At 42.2% G+C, this 20,152-nt stretch overlaps 1 protein-coding gene across 5 annotated transcripts in view; it reads left to right on the top strand.

Moving 5' to 3' along the window:
- ADIPOR2 (adiponectin receptor 2) overlaps positions 1-20,152 on the top strand; it is a 311,375-nt gene that overhangs the window by 216,774 nt on the left and 74,449 nt on the right. For all 5 annotated transcript variants that reach the window (XM_069228093.1, XM_069228091.1, XM_069228092.1 and 2 more), the window contains exon 3: positions 3,729-3,848. In XM_069228093.1, the coding sequence (XP_069084194.1) occupies positions 3,729-3,848 (120 nt within the window). The remainder of the gene's footprint in view (positions 1-3,728; positions 3,849-20,152) is intronic.

Genomic DNA, 20,152 nt, shown 5'->3' with positions numbered 1-20,152 from the left:
AACTGGGGTTACAGATAAGTGACTAATTTCATAACATGTCCGCATAATCTGAAGTAGAACCTGCCATATGAGATTCCTGTAGTTTGCAGTGTTACTGTCCGCTGTCATTTTATTGCACAATTGTCCATTGCTACTTGCACATTTTTTTGAAGTGGTGACAAGTGTTGCACTTCGAGCATTTTTTTATCTAAATTTTCTATTTCACTGGATTTTTAAAGTTATTTTTGCTAGCCAAATACAAGATATTTCAGCGATGATCGATGTTAAATAACTTTTATCTCAGTGTAATTGTACTTATACAAGAATATGTCTAATGTACATACCTCATATACGTTTTCCAAGTGACAGCACAGTTGACGGAAGTTCATAAAACGGGTCGGGTTACATTTTGATTGAAAATAATGGTGAAAATCAGAATATCGCAATAAAAACTTGCAAAATATCGATTTTCATGCAAAAACATTATTTTGCGCACTAAACAGAATCTTCATAGTTCTCATGTGAACTATGGGTGTATCGCTTAGGTGAAACTGTGACTTTGCACTGCTCTGTTTTCCATCCAGAATGCAATGGCGTTCTTCCAGTGATTGTTATATGCAATTTGTAAGGGAGTTCATTCGTTTCACAAGGCTCCCCCTTCATTTCCTCTTCCTCGATCCCGTCTTTCCTCTTTCCTGGTTTTACTTTTCCACCTCTCATGACCCATTCGCATCCCCAGCCCTCCGAGGTGACGTCAGACTGCAGAAAGTGCTCTACAAACTACCAATACAAACCAAGAATCTTTCCTGCAAGCAGTGTCCTTGCCTTTCTCAATTAGCGCTCGATCTGAAGACAGCCTGCTTATGTTCCTATCCAGGAGTAAGTATTTTAAATCCAGCAGATTATGCAAGTCACCTGATGAGCCCTAGCCACAATGGGCTCGCATGAAACGCAAGGCAGCTTTTTATTACAGGGTTCAAAGGATTCCTGAGACGATGAAGAAATGATAAACAAATATTTGCTTGAGACTATTTTCTGCACTGTCAGTTCAATGCGCCTCTCCTATCGATCATATTTCATATAAGTGCTTCAGTTTGTCATCGTTTAGCATTCCTGAGTTGTCCAGCACAGTGCTACTTTTTAATGTTGTTGCAGTTTTACTTTGGGAAAGGGATGTCACTCCCTCCTAATTCAGATTGCATTTTACAACAAGGCCCGGCAACAGAAAATGAACAGAAGTGTAAGTGAACTTCGCCAGAGTCACTAGCCCAAAGTTTGTCGTTTTTCACGGGACTGCCTAGAATTAAAAGGTTACACTTGTAAAATGGGGTTGGAAAGAGAGTCAGGGGAACCACTTCTTCGTACTTACTTCACCTTAGAGTTGTATTAATAGTCTTTCTCCTGGTGACAAAATATCTTGGACATAGCATTGCATTTTAATTACTCATCCTAGGGATTTACTGACTCCAGACTTGATGCATCACTAGAGTTGCACCTCCTTTTCAAAATATTTGGTCTTGCTATGCAGAAAAAACAATTTGTCCTTGTAGTTAGCCCTCTCTTTTGAGATAGATATGGTCACATTACATTATAGCATGGGCAGAGGGGGCCCTTGAGATTCACTCTAAGTTTCAACTAGTTAAGTGTGCTTGGTAGAGTATTGTGACCTAAAGGTTTAGCAGTCATTGAACAGTAAAGAGGATGAGGATGCTGCAACAATTTTCAGAAAAGGAGAGGAACTGTCATGCACCATAGATAAGTAAGTAATAGTAAGGCAGACAATTTCAGTGCTTTGGATCATTTGGATCATGTGGTTTTAGAGCTGCTACACCGTCATATCCTCTTATCTACTTTGTAGCTTAATCATATTTGTAACATCCTTTATCCTTCCCGGTCCGGATTCAGGAGCAACCACAGCACCGAAGCCGCACTCCTAGCAGCCACAGATGACATTCGCACCCTATTCGACCATGGCGTTACAGCTGCCCTCAACCTCCTCGGCCTCTCTGCCGCATTCAACACCATCTCCCACACCACCTTGTGCACCAGACTACATAACGCCGGCATCCGCAGCAAAGCCCTGGAGTGGATTCGTCCACTCCTTCCTTACCGGCCGAACCCAGAAAGTCAGTCTCCCACCCTTCACCTCAAAACTGACGAAAACCAGTTGCAGAGTACCCCAGGGCTCCTCTCTGAGTCCCACCCTCTTCAATGTCGACATGACCCCGCTCACCAAGATTGCCTGACACCATGGGCCCAACATCATCTCATACGCCGATGACACACAGCTAATTCTCTCCATCACCGACGAACCATCGAAAGCCAAAAGCAACTTTTACAACAGAATGAAGGCAATCGCCGATTGGATGAAAGACAGCTGCCGGAAGCTCAACTCTGATAAGACGGAGATCCTCATCCTGGGCCCCACCACCACTGCCTCGGAGGACTCCTAGTGACCAACTGCCCTTGATACTGCCCCATCTCCCACCGGCTACACACGCAACCTTGGCTTGATCCTCAACTCCTTGCTGTCCATGGCCTGCCAAGTCTGCAGAAGATACAGAACGCTGGGGCAAGACTCATCCTGGACATCGTCTGCCACCGCCACATCTTTGCCCACCTGAGAGACCTACACTGGCTCCCTGTCAACAAACGTATTACTTTCAAACTCCGGACACATGCTTACAAGGCCCTTCACAATATCGGAGCTGCCTACCTCAACCACCGCCTCTCCATCTACGCATCTCCCAGACAACTCCCCTGTGCTCAGCTGGCCCTCGCCACCATCCATAGGATTCAGAAGAACACGTCTGGAGGATGATCCTTCTCCTAACTTTCCATGCAGACCTGGAACAGGCTGCTACTTCACTCAGGCAGTCCCCCTCGCGGGCTCAGTTCAGGACAGAACTGAAGACCTGGCTCTTCAGCTAACCCATATCCCCCAATTGCAACTTGACCCCGTGTGATAAGTCGCGCTATACAAATATCTGATTGATTGATTGGTTCAGATGTTTAAATTGGATTTCACTGCCTGTAAATTGCACTTTTATAAAGAATACTCACAATAAAAGCAAACATATGTCTTACTACATTCCGTTTATTCTATTTGGAACCGAATTATACAATACCCAACATCCTACTAAGAGACAATGATCCTGGCAAAAACAAGATACAGCCAAACTTGCTGTACAAGAAGCATGCCTCCCAGTCAGCTAGCATGCACCTTGAGATAACATTACATGCATATTAGTTAAGGCAAGGTAAGAACACTCTTGTTCTCGTTTACCTACTCCTACAAGGCACCAATGTCACCAAGGACATATACTAGCCAACTGGGTATTGAGCAGACTAAAGAGATTTTTCTCATGCCACTTCGGTTTCCCATCCAACCCAGGTTCTTTTTATCCTTCCTACACGACCCTGAGCATTGTGTTAACATGTCTAGTTGAAGTCCTATGGGTGAGGGAGCAAGGCACGAAATTGTCTTGTTTTTTAGCCTCTGCCAAGCTCCTTTTACTAAACTACTAGTGAAATAAATGGTCTCAGAAGCACATGTTTACATTTCTAAAGGTTTCCTTTTTATCATTATCTTTTTAAATGTGTATCATTTGTCTGAGGCTCAGCAGAGAAATTGACTGATGGGCATTAATTTTATGCTTTTCTTCTCAGTGTTTATGTAATTACCCACATTTGCTGATTTTGTTGCTTTAGCATTTCTGGTTACTCATTGTGCTGTAATCTACTTATAGAGTCAAGAGGAACGTGAGCGTCCCGATGAACCAGATAAAGAAGATGAAGGGTTTATGGGCATGGCCCCACTGTTGCAGGCCCACCATGCCATGGAACGAGTAGAAGAGTTTATGTGCAAGGTAAAAACGTACCACTTTTTCCCCTTTGTAGTTAGTTTCATTTCTTGTTTGCCGAATTATGTTTCTTAATCTATACATGTCACTAATTTCATGATCTTCTCTTTAAATTAGACAAAAAACAGTGGAGGGTCACAACTGAACAGTTTAAGACGTACAGATAAGCATGTATGTTCACGGCATACAAGAGAAAGTGAATCTCTTGTTTGTGTAGCTTGGCTGTAAGTGGTCTCATATAAGTTTAACAGGGGTGGCTGGGAGTGACAACTCCTTGAACCGTTTAAGGAACTGATGGTGGAGGGTGAGGACATTGTCACTCTCTCCTTGAGAGTTAGTCTCTGAAAAGGAGCAAAAGCATCTCCTGATCTGCTCCTGCCCTCAACACATTTCTTAGCTTATTGAGGCCTGTGGTCTACCTTATCAAAGGTTACTTTGAGATCCAGCAATATTGATATATCAAAGGACCCTTGACCAGTCATCACAAGCTTATCATCTGTCTCTTTCACCAGCACATTCCTCAGTACAGCATCTGGACCGAAAACTTGAATGCTGATGATCTGGACGTGCCCTTTTCTACAAAAGTCTGTAATTTCCTGTCATAGTATGTTACATGGTTTTGGAAATCCAGTTGGCCTATTATTGATCCTACAATTTTTTTGTACTGTAGAGTCCAGGGTGGACATCTTCAATAGACTTTTAAGTGTCTTGTAAGGCATTTAGTCAATGGAAATATGTCTTCCTCTTCACTCGAGGGAAAACCAGAAAAATAGCTAAATTAATTTCTTTAGTGTTCCCTAATAATAGTGTTTTGAGAACTTACTGTTCGATTCACTGGAGAGTATATTGGATTTTCATATATACAAAAACATGTGTCTTCCATGTTTCCCAGTATTGGATCTTTCATAGGTTCACATGCTTGAATCATTCCCGTCGTCGAAGTGGGAGTCCCACGGTGCCATAGAAAGCAGTAGTGAAAGTTCTATATAAGAGTTCATATTGAAGACATTCACTTTAATAACTTATTAGTGTCATTTAAAAAGACCCATAGTCAAGCCAGTCAGGCGACAGCACCCTTTAAAACCCTCACTACAGAGGCTGCAGTCTCTCAGATTTTCTACCGCATGCCGTGTGATGGGAGTCTCCCTGAGCTCTGCTCAGTTTTTTCTTCAGAAAAGCTCCTTCAGGAAGATTGCTCCTCAGGTCAGAGATATATATATATATATATATATATATATATATATATATATATATATATATATATATATGAAGAGTTTATTTAGGCCATGTGTTACTTGGGGCAAATAGAGATCGCACTCAGATGACCCTCACAAAAAGTGCATTTACTGTCTTCACCGTGAGCATACTGTGAAAGACTGTAAAATTTGCCACACTTCCTCTCACTAAACTCTCAAGGACATAAAGGGTGAGATTGCTATGATGGTTGTAGAAGCTAAACTCCAAGGAAGATCCTCTTTCTGAGAAAAATAGTGACGATTCTTCTATAACTGTGAAATCCTGCAAGAGGGATAGACCTCACGAGAAAGAGACTTCAGAACCACATAAAAAAAAGCTTCAAAGAAAACTCATCATGAGTCTTCTAAGCAACATAATATATTGAGAAACTACTACTGGCGAAAACAACAAAAAGCTCCCTCTAAGGTCCCTTCTGAACCTTCGGCTCCATCTATCGCAGAAGTTTCTGTTAGAAGACCTTCAAAATCTCTACCAGAGGCTACAGAAACACTTTGTACACCAAAATACAAATTTTCAACAAGATTCTCATCGTCGACGACATCAACATCGTTGTCGATGACATTTACCACTACAGTGGCAACGTTTACCTCAGCGCTGCCTCCATTGTTTTCATCCCCAACAGCAACATTATCTTCGACGAGGGCACCATCTTCAAAAAAGGTACCTCAATCACTACAATCTTATACCACACACTATGGCGGACCCACCAGCATATGATCCACCGACCTCGGATAAGAATGCAGAGGAAGGGGAGATAAGAGACTCAACATCAATCCCTAGCGAGTGAGACGACTACTTAATCCAAGCCCCTTCTTCTCCTGTACCACCACCACCAGTCGTCTCACCACCATAACATAATGGAAAGAGCAGCGAAGAGATCTCAGCTTCCTGTTACCGCCAAACAAACAGACTGTTTTCTCTATGAATTTAAAGAGCCAATGAAAAAATCAGTAAGGGCCATCCCTATTGTTGATTTTATTTGGCGAAAGGGTCTAAAAGCAGTGAAAACTGTAACTACGGTCTCTGTAGTAATGCCCAGATTAGACAAGAAATACAAAGCTCTGGATGAGTCTCCGGCTTGTCTTGTGAGCCGTCCTAAGCCGGATTCTGTGATTACACAAGTTGCCCAGAGACGGTCTAAAAATCCATTTTCCCCTGTCACTGCCCCACCGGACAGGGATGGGCGCCGTCTAGACAGTATCGGCAAACGTTTCTCTAATACGGCAGTCATCACAGTTCGAGTAGCCAACTCTTTAGCAATCCTAGGGAGATTTGATAGACAGATGTGGTCTGATGTGGCACAATTTATAGACCTCTTACCAGAAAATGTGAGATTGGAAGCCAAGAAGATTCTCCAGGAGAGAAAGAGCCTCAGCTGAAATGATTGACTGTGCCATAGACATTTTCTCCACAGGGTTCAGGCACTTACTTGCAGCAGCAGTACTTCAAAGGCAAGGCTGGCTGAAAGCAACATCCTTCAGACTAGAGGTCTAAAGTAAGATCCTGGTGATGGAAATTCCTTGTTCAGCAGACATATTGACGATGCTTTGCAAACTATCAAAGCTGACACAGCAAACTCTCTGGATATGCTGAAGATGAAAAGACAGCCCTTTTGAGGAGATAGAGACAGAGGCTCCTACTCTTATTGGGGAGGATGCAAGTCCTACAAACAACAATTTAAATTGTTTCAGTCTCAATTTCGTTCCCAGCACGCACAGCAACAGCACCAACCTCTATTGCCGGCTTACAAGCAACCAATAAGAGGCAAGCAACCCAGAGAGTACGGGGTACAATTAGAAAAAGGTGAGCTTCTCCTTGGTGCCAGTTGCCTCCCACTACCAATCAAAATAGCTTGGGGGTGGAGTATCCAATTATGTTAGTCAGTGGTCCTTCATCACTACAGACAAGTGGGTCCTGGACGTCATAGCTTGGGGACATACGCTCAAATTCATCAACAAACTATCACCTTCCCATCTAAAACAACTTCTGAAGGAAATTTCTATCCTCCCAGCGAAGGGTACAATTGAACAAATCCCAAAGACTCAGAGGTGAATCAGTTTCTACCTCCATTTCTTCCTTATAAGGAAAAAATCCAGAGACCGATGCTGAATATACACTCCTTCTGCATGGTCACCCTGCAGGACCTTTTACACTTTCTCAACCACGGGGACCACTTGACAGCGATAGTCCTGCAAGATGCATATTTCGAAGTCCAGATTCTTCCAAAACATACAAGTTTTTAGAATTCTCGGTAGCCGGCACCTGCTACCAATTCAAGTTATCCCCTTAGGCCTCAAATCAGCCCCACACATATTCACCAAGTGTCTAGTGCCAGTGGTGGCCTGCTTGAGACAGGAAGCTCCAATGTCCCAACAAGCCACAGCGTATACAACACAGTGCCTCACACTTTTCAAGAAACTAGCCCTCATAGTGAATGTGCAAAAATCGTCAGTCACTCCCAACAAGATTAATGTTCCTAGGAGCAGCCCTAGATACCATCTGGGGCAAGGCATACGTCTCTCAGGAACAGTAGCGCAAGATTCAACAGCTAGCTTAAGACCTCAGCAAAAAGAGGTGAGTTTCAGTCCAGCTATACAGTTCGTTTCCTGGGGATGCCATCCTCTTGCATTCCTCTGATCCCAAATTGCAGACTACCTATGCGCCCACTACAGTAGGAACTAGACAAATAATGCTCACAGATGCAATGGTCATTCGAAGACAATATCCAAGTTACCACCACCATGGTAACATCAATGAGATGGTGGTCTCTCAATGCAAACATCACACAGGGACTAATATTTCTCTCCCAAATAACAGACTTTATAATAATGACAGATGCATCACTAGAGGGATGGGGCACTCATCTCCAAGATCTCTCCATCAGTGGCAAATGGAGTACCGCTGAAAGGAGCATGCATATAAATCAATTAGACCTCAGACCCATACAACTACCTCTATTATAGTTCCTGCCCAGAGTAGCATGCTCATCCGTCCTCATTCACATGGACAATACCACAAGCATGCATTTCAGAAACAAGCAGGGAGAAACAAGGTCTTCAGCTCTGTCAAGACAAGCGTAGACAAATTGGGAATGGGCCCTCCAACACCAGATAACTCTGAGGGCAGAATATGTCCCTGGAATGCAATGTGATTGTGGACAGATTGAACAGAACATCTACCAGCAACCACAAGTGGGAAATTGATCAACATACTCTAGAGACCATGTTCACCCGCTGGGGCAAAATGAAGTTAAATCTGTTTGCAGCCAACAACACCCGGAAATGCCAATACTTTGTAAGCTGGCACTAGCAGAAAGGGTCGTGGGGGAATGCATTTTCAGTAAAATGGTCGGAAATCTTTGCATTCGCTCTTCCCCCCAATTCCGTTAATAACAGGATGCCAGTTGATTCTCATTGGTCTTAGATGTACGAGGCAGTCTGGTTCACAGAACTCCTACTACTTTCTGAACAACCACATATTCTACTTACACCCATTCTAGCATTACTAACGATGAACAATGGCCAAGTACTCCATCCCAGTCCGACTTCACTGTATTTATTGGCTTGGGTCCTGAGTTCAATTAATTCACAAACTTAAACATCCCAGCAGAATGCAGGTAGATTTTGACTGAAGCTAGAGTAGATCCTACCAACTAAGCATATAAAATCAAGTGGAAACATTTCTGTCTTTGGTGCCAAGATAAGGCTGTACATTAGTTCTCTTCTGACCCAGAACAAATCCTTCCATATCTCCTGCATTTAGCGGAATCTGGACTCTCCCATTCATCCATAAGGTTCTTCTGGCAGCGATATCTTGCGTTTGGAGAGCAGAAAAACAACCATCACTCTGGTCCACAAGAATCATAAAGCAGTCCTTCAAGGGATTCTTCAGAGTGTTTCCTTCGGTTAAAGGGCCGCCTCCTCCTCGGCATCTCAGTGTGGTATGGAGCCAGTTAAGGAAACCCCATTTTAAGCCAAAACACCTTTCCTTGAAAACTGCAACCCTTCTATCATTGACATCAACAAAAAGGGTTAGTGACCTTCAGACATTTACAACAAAAGAACCATTCAGCCAGTTCAAGAAGGATGTTGTAATATTTATAACAAATTCCAAATTCACACCAAACGTACCTTTGGATTGTCACTTACATGTAGCCATAGTGCTGAGAAAAGCGATGCGGCAGTGGCACAAGCAGTTTTACGATGTCTATTTCAATAAGGTGAGACAGTTCTATTTTCCCACCTTCTGTAATGTAATTATAATCTGTTGTATTTACAAGTGTTTACTGCTGGCTATTCTGATTCAAGCATGCAAATCTATGAAAGATCCAATACTGGAGAACTACAGTTACAGGCAAGTGACTTATATTCTTCTTTCATAGTCCGTCGTCTTCGGCAGAGAACATGTCACACCCACTGTGGAATCCCATAAAACCTCCATTTGGTGTTCTCAATAATCTGATGAGATTAAGAAGTCCAAGCAGTAGTTTCATAACTATGGTGCAATCTGTAGAGGCTGACAGTATGTAGAAGGGCAACTCTTTGTGAATTATGGCTCCACACAGAGGAATGTGTACATCTTAATAATACATTAACAGGGGATAGTGTCCTGCATCATCACACGTTCTCAGAAGTCATTTCCCATAGTAGAGCAGGCTGAGAACCCGTAGAGGTAAAGTGGCTTCTGCATCATAGGATCTTTATTGACAGTCATAAACACTAGAATACTTTCTCGCTGCCTGCGTGCCTCAGAGCACTTCTTTAGATATGTACCACCGATTTTAAAATCGCAATTTTTTTTTATGTCCATCTATTTCATAATGAATTATGCCCTGTAATAGCCTATGAAAGGCTGAACTTCGTTTTCTGGATTCTGAATACCAATTTTATACCTGCTTTGCAACATTTTTTAACAGAAAGGAGAAAATGTATGAAGACGGGAAATAGCTTGATAGGCTTTGATTGTAAATAGAGGAAAAGATGGTGCCGTCCCTTTAAGAATACATGCGGCTTCTCTACCCACAGGGTACCCTACCTGTATTATGCTTCGGAGAGCCAGTTCCTTATTCCTGCTCATGTGAACAGGACCTTAAGAGCACATATGAGATTTAGAACCTCAGTTGTTTCAATAATATCAAAACGTATAGCTTTTTAAGCTTCACTCAGCACTTTTAGACTTTTCCTGTCGAGTAACATCAGAAGATCAAGATTCCTGAGAGGGCTTTTCCTAAAACGTGCCTGCTCTTTTTCTGAAGTGTTCTTCATGAGGCAGGAAAGAGGCACTGTCAGGCCCCCACAAGGTTTGTGTGGTTTGTCTCCAAAAGGATTATGTGGTGAAAGACTGCAATACCTCTTGTAAGATGTCAACATGTACTCAAGGCATCAGGACGAGTGGCCTCATGGAGGAGATGAAAAAGAGGAGGGGCAAAATAAAAATGGAAGTCCTGATGCCCCCTCTAAAAAACAGCCAATCGAAAAAGACTCCCACATCGGGAGAGCTAGACAAAAATCTTCATCAAGACAACATCCACATCATTCCAGCTCAGATTCTAAGGTATCAGGGTTGAAGTCGAGGGCATTGACTTACTTGTTCGCCTTGAAAATCGGACTCAACGTCACACAACCAACAGCATGAAATGATTGCTATTTAAAAAAAACACCATTGATTGACGCCGAAAACACAGACATGATTCGACGTGGAGGAAAAATCCAACTCTGACTCCATCAATGAAGTCAAAGACTTCTTACCATTTAATGCTGGTGGTTTAGTTGTTAAGTATAAATGACCATAGATATTGATCGCCTTCTCTATCGTTGTTGAAAAAGCTACAGTTCTTTCCAAGCATTTTGGGGTCACATCCCCAGCTGTAGCTTTGCTGCAGTTTTCGGTTTCCCTACATTCACCACACTTATTATAGCCACAGGTGAGTGAGGATACTTAGAGGGTTTCCACCACATCGTTTAGGACTACACCTTAAAAGAGAGTAGAGACTTTATCTAAGTCTTTTTCTGCTGTCTCCCATCCAGTTATGCCAGATTCCCATCCTTGCCATTAAAACCAATAATAGCCTTTGAGGATCCTCTGCTAGAGCCTGCACAATCTTTAAACCTATTGGCATGTCCAGACTCGCTCAGACTTGGTTATAGTAACCTTTGTGAGGAAAAGACATGCATCGGCACTGGAAACAGCAGCTGCTCCGGAGCATGAAAGTAAGAGCATAGATGCTGTTGGTCGAAAAGTATGTGGCACTGCAGCATCACGTCTTAAAATGCATGCATGCATCACTGCCCTTATTGTTATCAAAATGAAATATATGAAAGAATGTGATTCTTCACCGAAGATCTTACAAAATACCCTCAGCAGGATTACAAGAAGATGCTGCAAGAAAATGCATTGGTAGCCAACACCAATAATTAGTGTTGTGGTAGGTACGCTAGAACTTGCATCGACTGGATATTGGAATGGCATTTTCATGAGATCCTCATGGCTTCATTTAACTACTGTAAAACCACAAGCGCAAGTAAAAAACATGAGCTTGCCTGTTTTTTTGGAAAATCTCTGTTCGGCCAGCACACACCGAGGAGGAAATGCACAGGATCAAAACTGAGGCAACATCGTCAAAAGCAGATGGTTTAGAAGAATGGAAGAAATTTTTCAAACCAAAATACATCTCAAGATACTACCAAGGTAAGGCTCAAGTCCGTTGTTGGTCTTTTAATCAACAACAGTATCCTCAGTCACAGAGTTACCCATACCAACAGCAATCATCAAAACAAAAGACAGCCCGTACAAAATCACAGTCTACTCAAAGAAAAGGATCTTCTGTTACAAGACAGTGACTACCTTATACCCCTTCCTCTGTTATACTCACTCCAGGGCCAGAGTGGTATCCTTCATGTGGCAGAGTGAACTTTAATCACAAAAGACAAATGGGTGCTAAATATTGTAGCTTGTGGATATTATCTACTTTTCAATCCATTCCTCCCCCGATCCCATCAGAACCAACTACAAATCACCAGCAATGTGCACTCAAGAAATAGACCTACAAAACGCATATTTTGATTGCACCCCCCCCCCCTTTCCCAAAAAATGTTTGGGTTCTTAGTAGGAAACAATCACAATGCACAGTCCTTCCGTTCGGCCTCAAGTCTGCATTGTGCACGTTTTCAAAAGCTGTGGCTGTGCTAGCAGCTCACCTAAAAGGAACATTCTTCTATCCTTTCTCGGACAATTGGGTATTGAAGGCTCACAGTCCACAGAAGGTGAAAAAAAAAACACAATGACAGTGGGATTACTGAACAGACTAGGTTTTAAAATCAACAACCGAAAACTGATCCTGATAATCCACGCATGTTCAAAGGGTGTCTTATGTAGGGGCAATATTGGAAACCATAAAGGCATGAGTGTTTCCTTCAGAGGAGAGTGATTCTTCTATCTTGGACAAATGCCATGTTCTCAGGTCAACTCCTCATCCAACTGTGAGAAAGAACACTTCTGGGATTGAGGCCTCTTATATAAACATTATCCCCAGTGCAAGGTTGTGTATGAGACCTCTCCAGCAATGCATAGAGGACTAATGGTCTCAAAGAGAAAACATTAAGAAGACAGATTAACTCTGACCGTAACAGCAAGGTGACCGCAATCTATTGCATGGTGCTGCAAGAGCAGAATTTGTTAGTAGGAACCCCATTTTAGAAACAACTTCCGTCTGAAATGGTGATAATAAATGCTTCCCTTATGGGTGGGGGAGCTCATCTGCAAGACTTAACTATTCAAGGACAGTGGTCAAAAACAGAAAAGTTGTGCCACATAATTTACCTAGAGTTCAGAGCCTTCCCTAAAGGTATTGTTGAACATACAGACAGAAATACACTACCACCTTGTATTACATAAGCAGGAAAGCAGGCACCAGGTCAAACTCTGTCGTAAGCTCAGTCGATCTGAATTTGAGCTCTGTCCAGCAGCTTAAACTTGTTCAGGCAGACTTTCTCTGCTGACACTATGAAAAGTCTAACAAATGGGTTTTGTATGATGAGGTTCTAAAGGGTATTGTCCAGGGATAGGGAAGTAACTCCGTAAATCTATTTGCATAAAAGAAAATAACAAATTCAGAGAATACACACTCAGACTTCCAGAACAGGGATCCCTAGAGCATGTCCTTTTTTATCGAGTGGTCAAGGCCATTGTTCTGTGCTGTTCCACTGATTCCATTCATACCAAATACCAATAGTGATTCGGAAACATAAAAGGTTTATATGGAAGAGCATACTGATAACTCCAGATTGGCCGAGACATTAGTGATACCCTGACTTGTTACAAATGTCCACCAAACCATACAAGGGGTTGCCTTACAGGGCTGCTAACAAAGCTCCAGGGTCAAATTTGACACCCAACCTTTCTGTCATTTAATTTGTCCGCAGTATTCGTGAGGTCAGACAATATGGTCATCTTAATCTCATCTTAATCTACCACCAGTCTGTATGGAAATTCTGAAGAAGACAAAATGTCCCTCAGCAAGGACATGTTACACTCTAAAGTGGAAAAGATTCTGTATCTGGTTTCAGCAGAAAAGAAACTATCCAAACACATGTCAAGAAGACGTTATTCTCCCCTTGTTTTTTTACACTCTGCTCAATCTAGCTTCGGTTTTCTTGAGTAAATTTATATCTGGCAGCCGTCATGGCATACATAAAGTCTCCTAGACAAGTATTGTTCAAAATACCAGCCATCAAATATGTTTTGAAAGGCTGAAAAAAGCTTATCCTCAAATTATAGACATCCTTTGCACCTATTTACAAATCTATATTTCAGCATTTGCATTCTTGATGGCTGTCACTTTAGCTAGTAGTAAGCGAACTGCAAGCATTATTTAGAACTTGTTTCTATCTAAAGTGGTTTGGGATTTTCATTTTAATCAGGTGATTACTCTCCCTACATTCTTTCTGAATCCTTCAGCACCCGGAAAGTGAGCTCTACTCTTCAGACGTTAGAAGAGTTTTAAGTTTCTTTCTAGACAAAACAAAAGATTTGAGAAAAACATCTCCACTAATGGACCTATAAGGCGAGATATGGCCACATCTAAGTAGTCTATAACTAGGTGGATAGTTTCTTGTATCACACAATGTTTACAGTTGCAGTTAGCAAACAACCTTTTACCAGGTAAACTAGAGCTCACTCGCCAGAGCAAAAGCACCTACAGCTTGCCTCAGAAATTTAACGATGATAGGCATATTTAAAGCAGTTACTTGGAAGCCACGTCACACATTCACTAAACATTGCTTAGTCTCTGATAAACAAGTTGATGAAAAAATGAGTCAAGAAACACTAAGAAATCTCTTTAAATAGAGCATTCTAATCTCTATTTAACCTGATTAATTATGCATCCTCAGATAGGAAATTTTTTGGGAAAGATATGTTCTCTTCCTGATGTCCAACAGCTTTGCTTTATGATTGTGTAAGCATGATATGCAGACCTCCTAGATTTTTTAAGTACTATCACTCTTTTTCCTTTTTTTAAAATTATGAATGCCTATTAGGTTGAATTTTCTTTTTCCCTTCTTCACACATTTTCACCTTTCTGGGCTCGATGACGCAATGCTGGTTTGAAATAGGTATTCATGGTCATAGTAGTTTCCAAGAAAAAGAAACTCAGCCTCTGTTAGGCAATCACAGGGTGTACTTCATCATAAAATCAGTTGGACATAAACACCCTACAGAACTTTAAAATGTCTCATTTGTAAATAAGTGGTCTGTGGTTCATGCAAGCATAGCAGAATTATTCTAGTGTTTATGGTTTCAATAACGATACCTACAATACAAAACCAGAACTATAAATAAGTAGCATTTTTTTGCTGCATCTCTCAGAAACACCCCTTAACACAGTTAATAGAGTGGGATCATTTTCTTTGTCCGGCACTACTGTCCTCACCCCATTCGAATTATTTTCTAAACAGAATAAATTGAATCATGTAATGTAATAGATGGACTTTTTGAGTTATTGGCTCTTTCAAAATCATCATATAATGAGGTGGTCTGTGACCCATGAATCATGTGTCGAATGTTGCAGTGTTCCACCCGTGATTAAACACCCTCAGCATTCTTCTGTGTTATTCCAATGCACATAATGTGGGCATTTCACCTACCTTCGCACACCACAGTCGTGGGAGCTTTTATTGAGGCATGCAGTACCACGTTGGTGACCTGTTCAGAGATTTACGTGCCAGTTGTAAAGAGATAATATAGTAAATGTAGTATGGAATTATTTTCCCTGACTTGCCATCTAAAAAAAAAAAAATAGCAATCCAGGAAGTGGCTCTGTATGCCCAACTTCCACCAAGGACACCTTCAGTGCCCCTCACAAGTCTCACCTGATGCTCAGATCTGACCGGCCTCTTCATCATTATGAGAATCTAAAGCCAATGGTATGAGTAGCGCGCCGTATAACATTAATTGACATAAGCTGATCATTTTGAAATTCATGATGGCTGTCAATGTGGGGAACTGAGGGTAGTTGGTACAGAGGCGCTGGAAGTGAACTATCCAAAGTGAATCAAATAATATATTTTCCCCAACCCGTAACCCGCAGTCGAGCTGTAGTAAAGTTCCCTTTCTCCTTCCGACACTCCGATTCTGTGTCCACGTATTCCCTCTCTCACCTTATGAAAGACTCTGCTGGCCACTTCTCGTTGAGAAAGATAAAGCTCGAAGGGTGCCCTTCTCTTGCTGGGTGGCTCTTATTAGAGAATCTGGGGACTCAGCTTGGAAGGGGAGCAGAGGTGTCGGGGCTCTGGCCTGTGATAGGAGCAGGCTGTACTGATTAACCAAGCCCGCTCCACAGTAGGTGTCGGGGCCCTGGCCTGTGATAGGAGCAGGCGGTACTGATTAACCAAGGCCGCTCCACAGTAGGTGTCGGGGCCCTGGCCTGTGATAGGAGCAGGCGGTACTCATTAACCAAGCCGGCTCCACAGTAGGTGTCGGGGCCCTGGCCTGTGATAGGAGCAGGCGGTACTGATTAACCAAGCCCGCTCCACAGTTTTCCAGGGAAAGCGTGGCAGTTAAGGACCCTTGTTAAGAGATTGAGCATTCGCCTGCACCCTGAGCAGCTTCGATGTAGGCTGGCAAAGCAAGTCCACGATGATGATGTTTGCAGAAACATGAACATGTTTGGGAGATGGGCAGAGTACCACGAGTCTGGCAGACAGGATCCACTTAGGTGGTTTGGGACTGAAAAGCTGCTCGAGAATCTACCATATTGATATTGATGCAACCATTATTGTGGGTTTGAGATACAGATGATGCTGTCAGCTGTTGCATTGTATTAAGTTAAAATGCCAATAAAAGTTTCATTAAACAAAATTGTGATCGATAAAGAACGAAACGTAAAACGTTTGACATCAACAGGATTTCAGACAATTCTTAAATGCGCTCATTTCCAATGTTTTCAAATGCAGTTCATTTGGCAAAGGAAAAAAAGAAAGGAACACATTGTCCTACAGTCATTCACTTTCTGGTGTATGTTTTTGAGGACAGCTATTCTCAAACTAGTTTCCGTATCGGAGTGTAGTTTCAGCATTGAGTGTTCTGCCGCTTCTCCTTCAGGAGCAGACAGTGTTTGGATAATGCCGGGTGCAGTTGCAGCCCCGTTTGCCCTCTCCTCCCCCCCCCCCCCCCGCCCCCATCAGAACCAGAACTCATTGGCTGCTAACACAGCCACACCTCCCCCTCCATTTCACTTTACTTGTGTTGATATCAGTGACCTTTGCATGCACTCATGTTGCTGCCTAATTAGAAACACCAGTCCTTGTTACTGTAACTCCAGACTCTGGTCCAGGGGGCTGTGAAGCTCAGCGTTGGTTGTGTATAGATCGTGTTTCCCACTTCTCAGTGCAAGAAATAATGAGACTCTCTCTCATATGTGTACTGGGTGTGGGGGTGGTTCGTGTAACACTGTAAAAGCGTAGATGCTCAAAGTTCACGGACATGAAAAAAATGATAGAGTGAAGCATTCCCTAAGAGTGATTGTATCATGCAGAGACATCACATACTCTTTATCGTTACTGGCACATCGAATGACCTTTGAACAGTGATGTAATTAATTATACACTGTCCTCATGTTGTTTCCTAAGAGGTCTGTGCCGAAATAAACGGACTTGCCTTCTGTTTCTTTTTTGGATGACATATTGTTTATGTAGCTAATATATGGCCTTTTTTAAACAAGATTTGTTGGCATTTTCGCCATGAAGTCTCGCATGCTTGAGCCTTGGCGCTGTTCAAGGACTGCTCTGCATATTTGGTGACTTTGTCTATGTCCAGATGTTTCTGCACCTAGTAGCATGTTTGGGCTCGAGAGCGTTGTCATTTTTTCAATAGATCTAGAGTCTAGGGAACACTCTTCCTCCTCTGGTGTCAAGAGAGTTACACAAAGTAAATAACAATCATCTGGTTCGCCAGAATCATGTAACACCCGAAATACCACTTTGCTGTTGAAAACTAAGCTGTGCCAGCAGGTTACATCCTTATACATCTACTAAAATGCTGATCAACTATTGTACCCATTTCTCTCCATCATAAACACCAAAGTTGATCTTAAATGTTTCTGTGGCCCTATATGTGAGGCCAGGATCCCAAACTGCTGGATGTTCTTATGTTCTTTGCCTTCGACATCTTAGTTACTGTTAAGTTCCTATCATGGATGCGCTCTCATTTTCAAGCCCAAGAGACCAATGCTGGCAAGGAGATTAGTTTTCCATGATGACAGTTGGGTGCATCTTTGCCCTCATTCAACTTTCATTTTGCTGTCCAATTGGAGAATTTAATCCAAGTTGGCTAACCAGCTTTGGTCCTCTCCCATTGATGCCCTTTGTGATATTGTTGCTTAATACAAATATCACCCAGGTCTCCATGGGCAACTCCTTTGTATATACTAGTCACAGATAGCAGCATCAACAATATACCCATATGCTGATGACATGCAAGTCTATCTGAACGTCTCCTCTGCTTCAGATACTCAGCGCATCACACTGCCTGCATATCATCCAGCACCTACCTCAAGCTCAAGCAGGGTTCCTGTTATTTGCCAAAAACAAGAAACAATACAAACCAGGCTCAGTGACGTGAACTTGATGACTTTTGAGTCCCAACTTTCACTGATTGTCAAGTCACTTGGATTCACCCTAGACACCAACTTCACCTTCAAGGAAATCATTACCAAAAGAATATGAAAATGACCTGATAACAGCAGTCTCTTCTAAAGAAAGTGAAATGGTTTCTTCCAGAACGCAACTTCAAAATTGCTGTTCAAGTACTTGTACTCTTCCGCCAAAGGGCATCCCTCAGGCTGCAGCACATCTCATCCAGGGCCTGAAGACATATAATCACATTACCCCTATAATAAAGGAATTAGCTCTACTTTCCAGCTCATTCCATCTTCAAAACTGGCTTGGAACATTTACAAAGCCATAACGACCAGCACCCCTGATTATTTTACAGAGAAGCTCATCATCTTGTGGTTCTCTGCACATATGACTGCAGACTAATAACTGTTAAAAAGGAAAAACAAGGCAGCTGGCCTTTTCCTTGCATGTACACAGTATCTAGAACAACATCGCTGTATCCATCACCGGTCCTGATGGATATAGGGATGTTGGATCAGACCAATTTAGGAAAGCCCTAACTGCCCCAAATCCGCTCCAGTTTGGGAAAGAGTTAGACTCACCTCTTTGAAGAACACTAAATACAACATGCATCCACTGTCCAGAACTCGGCTAAAACTCCTTTCACTCACTGACTTTATACTTGTCTGCCTTTTGGCTACATTTGTGCTACAGAAATACTGTATACATACATACCTACACTACCTTTTGAATACTATTTTAAACATGAATATTTCCCTTGGTTTTAATGATGTAATGGGCAGGTGGGTAGCAAAAGTAATTATCAGCGTCTCACTGTCAGTGCTGTTAAGCAGCAAGTGAGACAGTTGGAAGCACTATGTGGGAATGTTTTGTTTTTCAGGTTTTTGGATACAGATTGACATGTAGAAGTCCAAGTCCTTTATGTAGATCTGCTATAACAGAAACATATTATTTCTTCTAGCTTTTGCAGTTAAACTTACATTGATTATTAGTGATTTTAATCATACAAATTGTTGAAGGCAGTACTCACTACATACATATTTAAGGGTAAATGTTGGTTGTATATGGAAGGTTGTTTGATTTCAGGTTTTACTGTATTATTGTTAACTCCTTTTATGATGACTACACAAAGAAGAAAAATAGCATACCTCCTTTTCTACTCCAAAAATGAATGTACTCACTTTCTGCATTGCTTCCAGGAGAAGGGGATTAATCTGTTGGTGACTGTGCTGCATTTACTTTTAAGAAGTATCTCAAAAGAAGCATGAGCTTCATTTAAGACTCTAGATTTAGGTTTTCCCCTCACATGTGAGTGTAGCTGGCTTGGTTTCCATACTATTAAGTTGTATATTGGTTCTCCACGCAGTGGGCAAGAGGGGAATCTCTTAGTTAATTTGTTACTGAACCCCCTGTTGATCCTGCTCTGCTTATTGAGGTTCAGTTTCACGGGTTTCTAATCTGGTGTGAATGAGTCAGTACTTATGCTTTGGACAGCTCCAGAGACTTAAAGCCCAGGGCTCGGGTCTGACTAAGCGGCGTAGTTTCATGTTAATCCCTTCATATCTGCCGTCACCACACTTTCTGATGGATACAACTACCTGTGGATTCCTCACCTAAAGAATTTTCCCCATGCGCCAGCATTCAACGGAAATTTTCTTCTAGCTCTGCACGTCGACGATGACGTCACAATTGCCCGACTCCCACGCGACGCCGTATGACATCATCCAGGCAATAAGAGGTCAACGTGCAGACCTCAGTTCCCTTTTTTCCGTGCCTTTGAGTAACGGTGTCACAGCTCCTTAAGTCGTTGGCAACCACCATGAACACTAGCATTTTTCCCTTAATGCAGAAGCAGACTTGCCAGACCATCGTCAGAGCTTGGCCTGAGTCACAGTGCACCGGACTCTTCATTTTATGAGT

The sequence above is a fragment of the Pleurodeles waltl genome, chromosome 4_1 (genome assembly GCF_031143425.1).
Source record: "Pleurodeles waltl isolate 20211129_DDA chromosome 4_1, aPleWal1.hap1.20221129, whole genome shotgun sequence".
NCBI lineage: Eukaryota > Metazoa > Chordata > Amphibia > Caudata > Salamandridae > Pleurodeles > Pleurodeles waltl.
The sequence above is the reverse complement of the archived record's forward strand: the minus strand, read 5'-3'. Positions and strand labels throughout refer to the sequence as shown.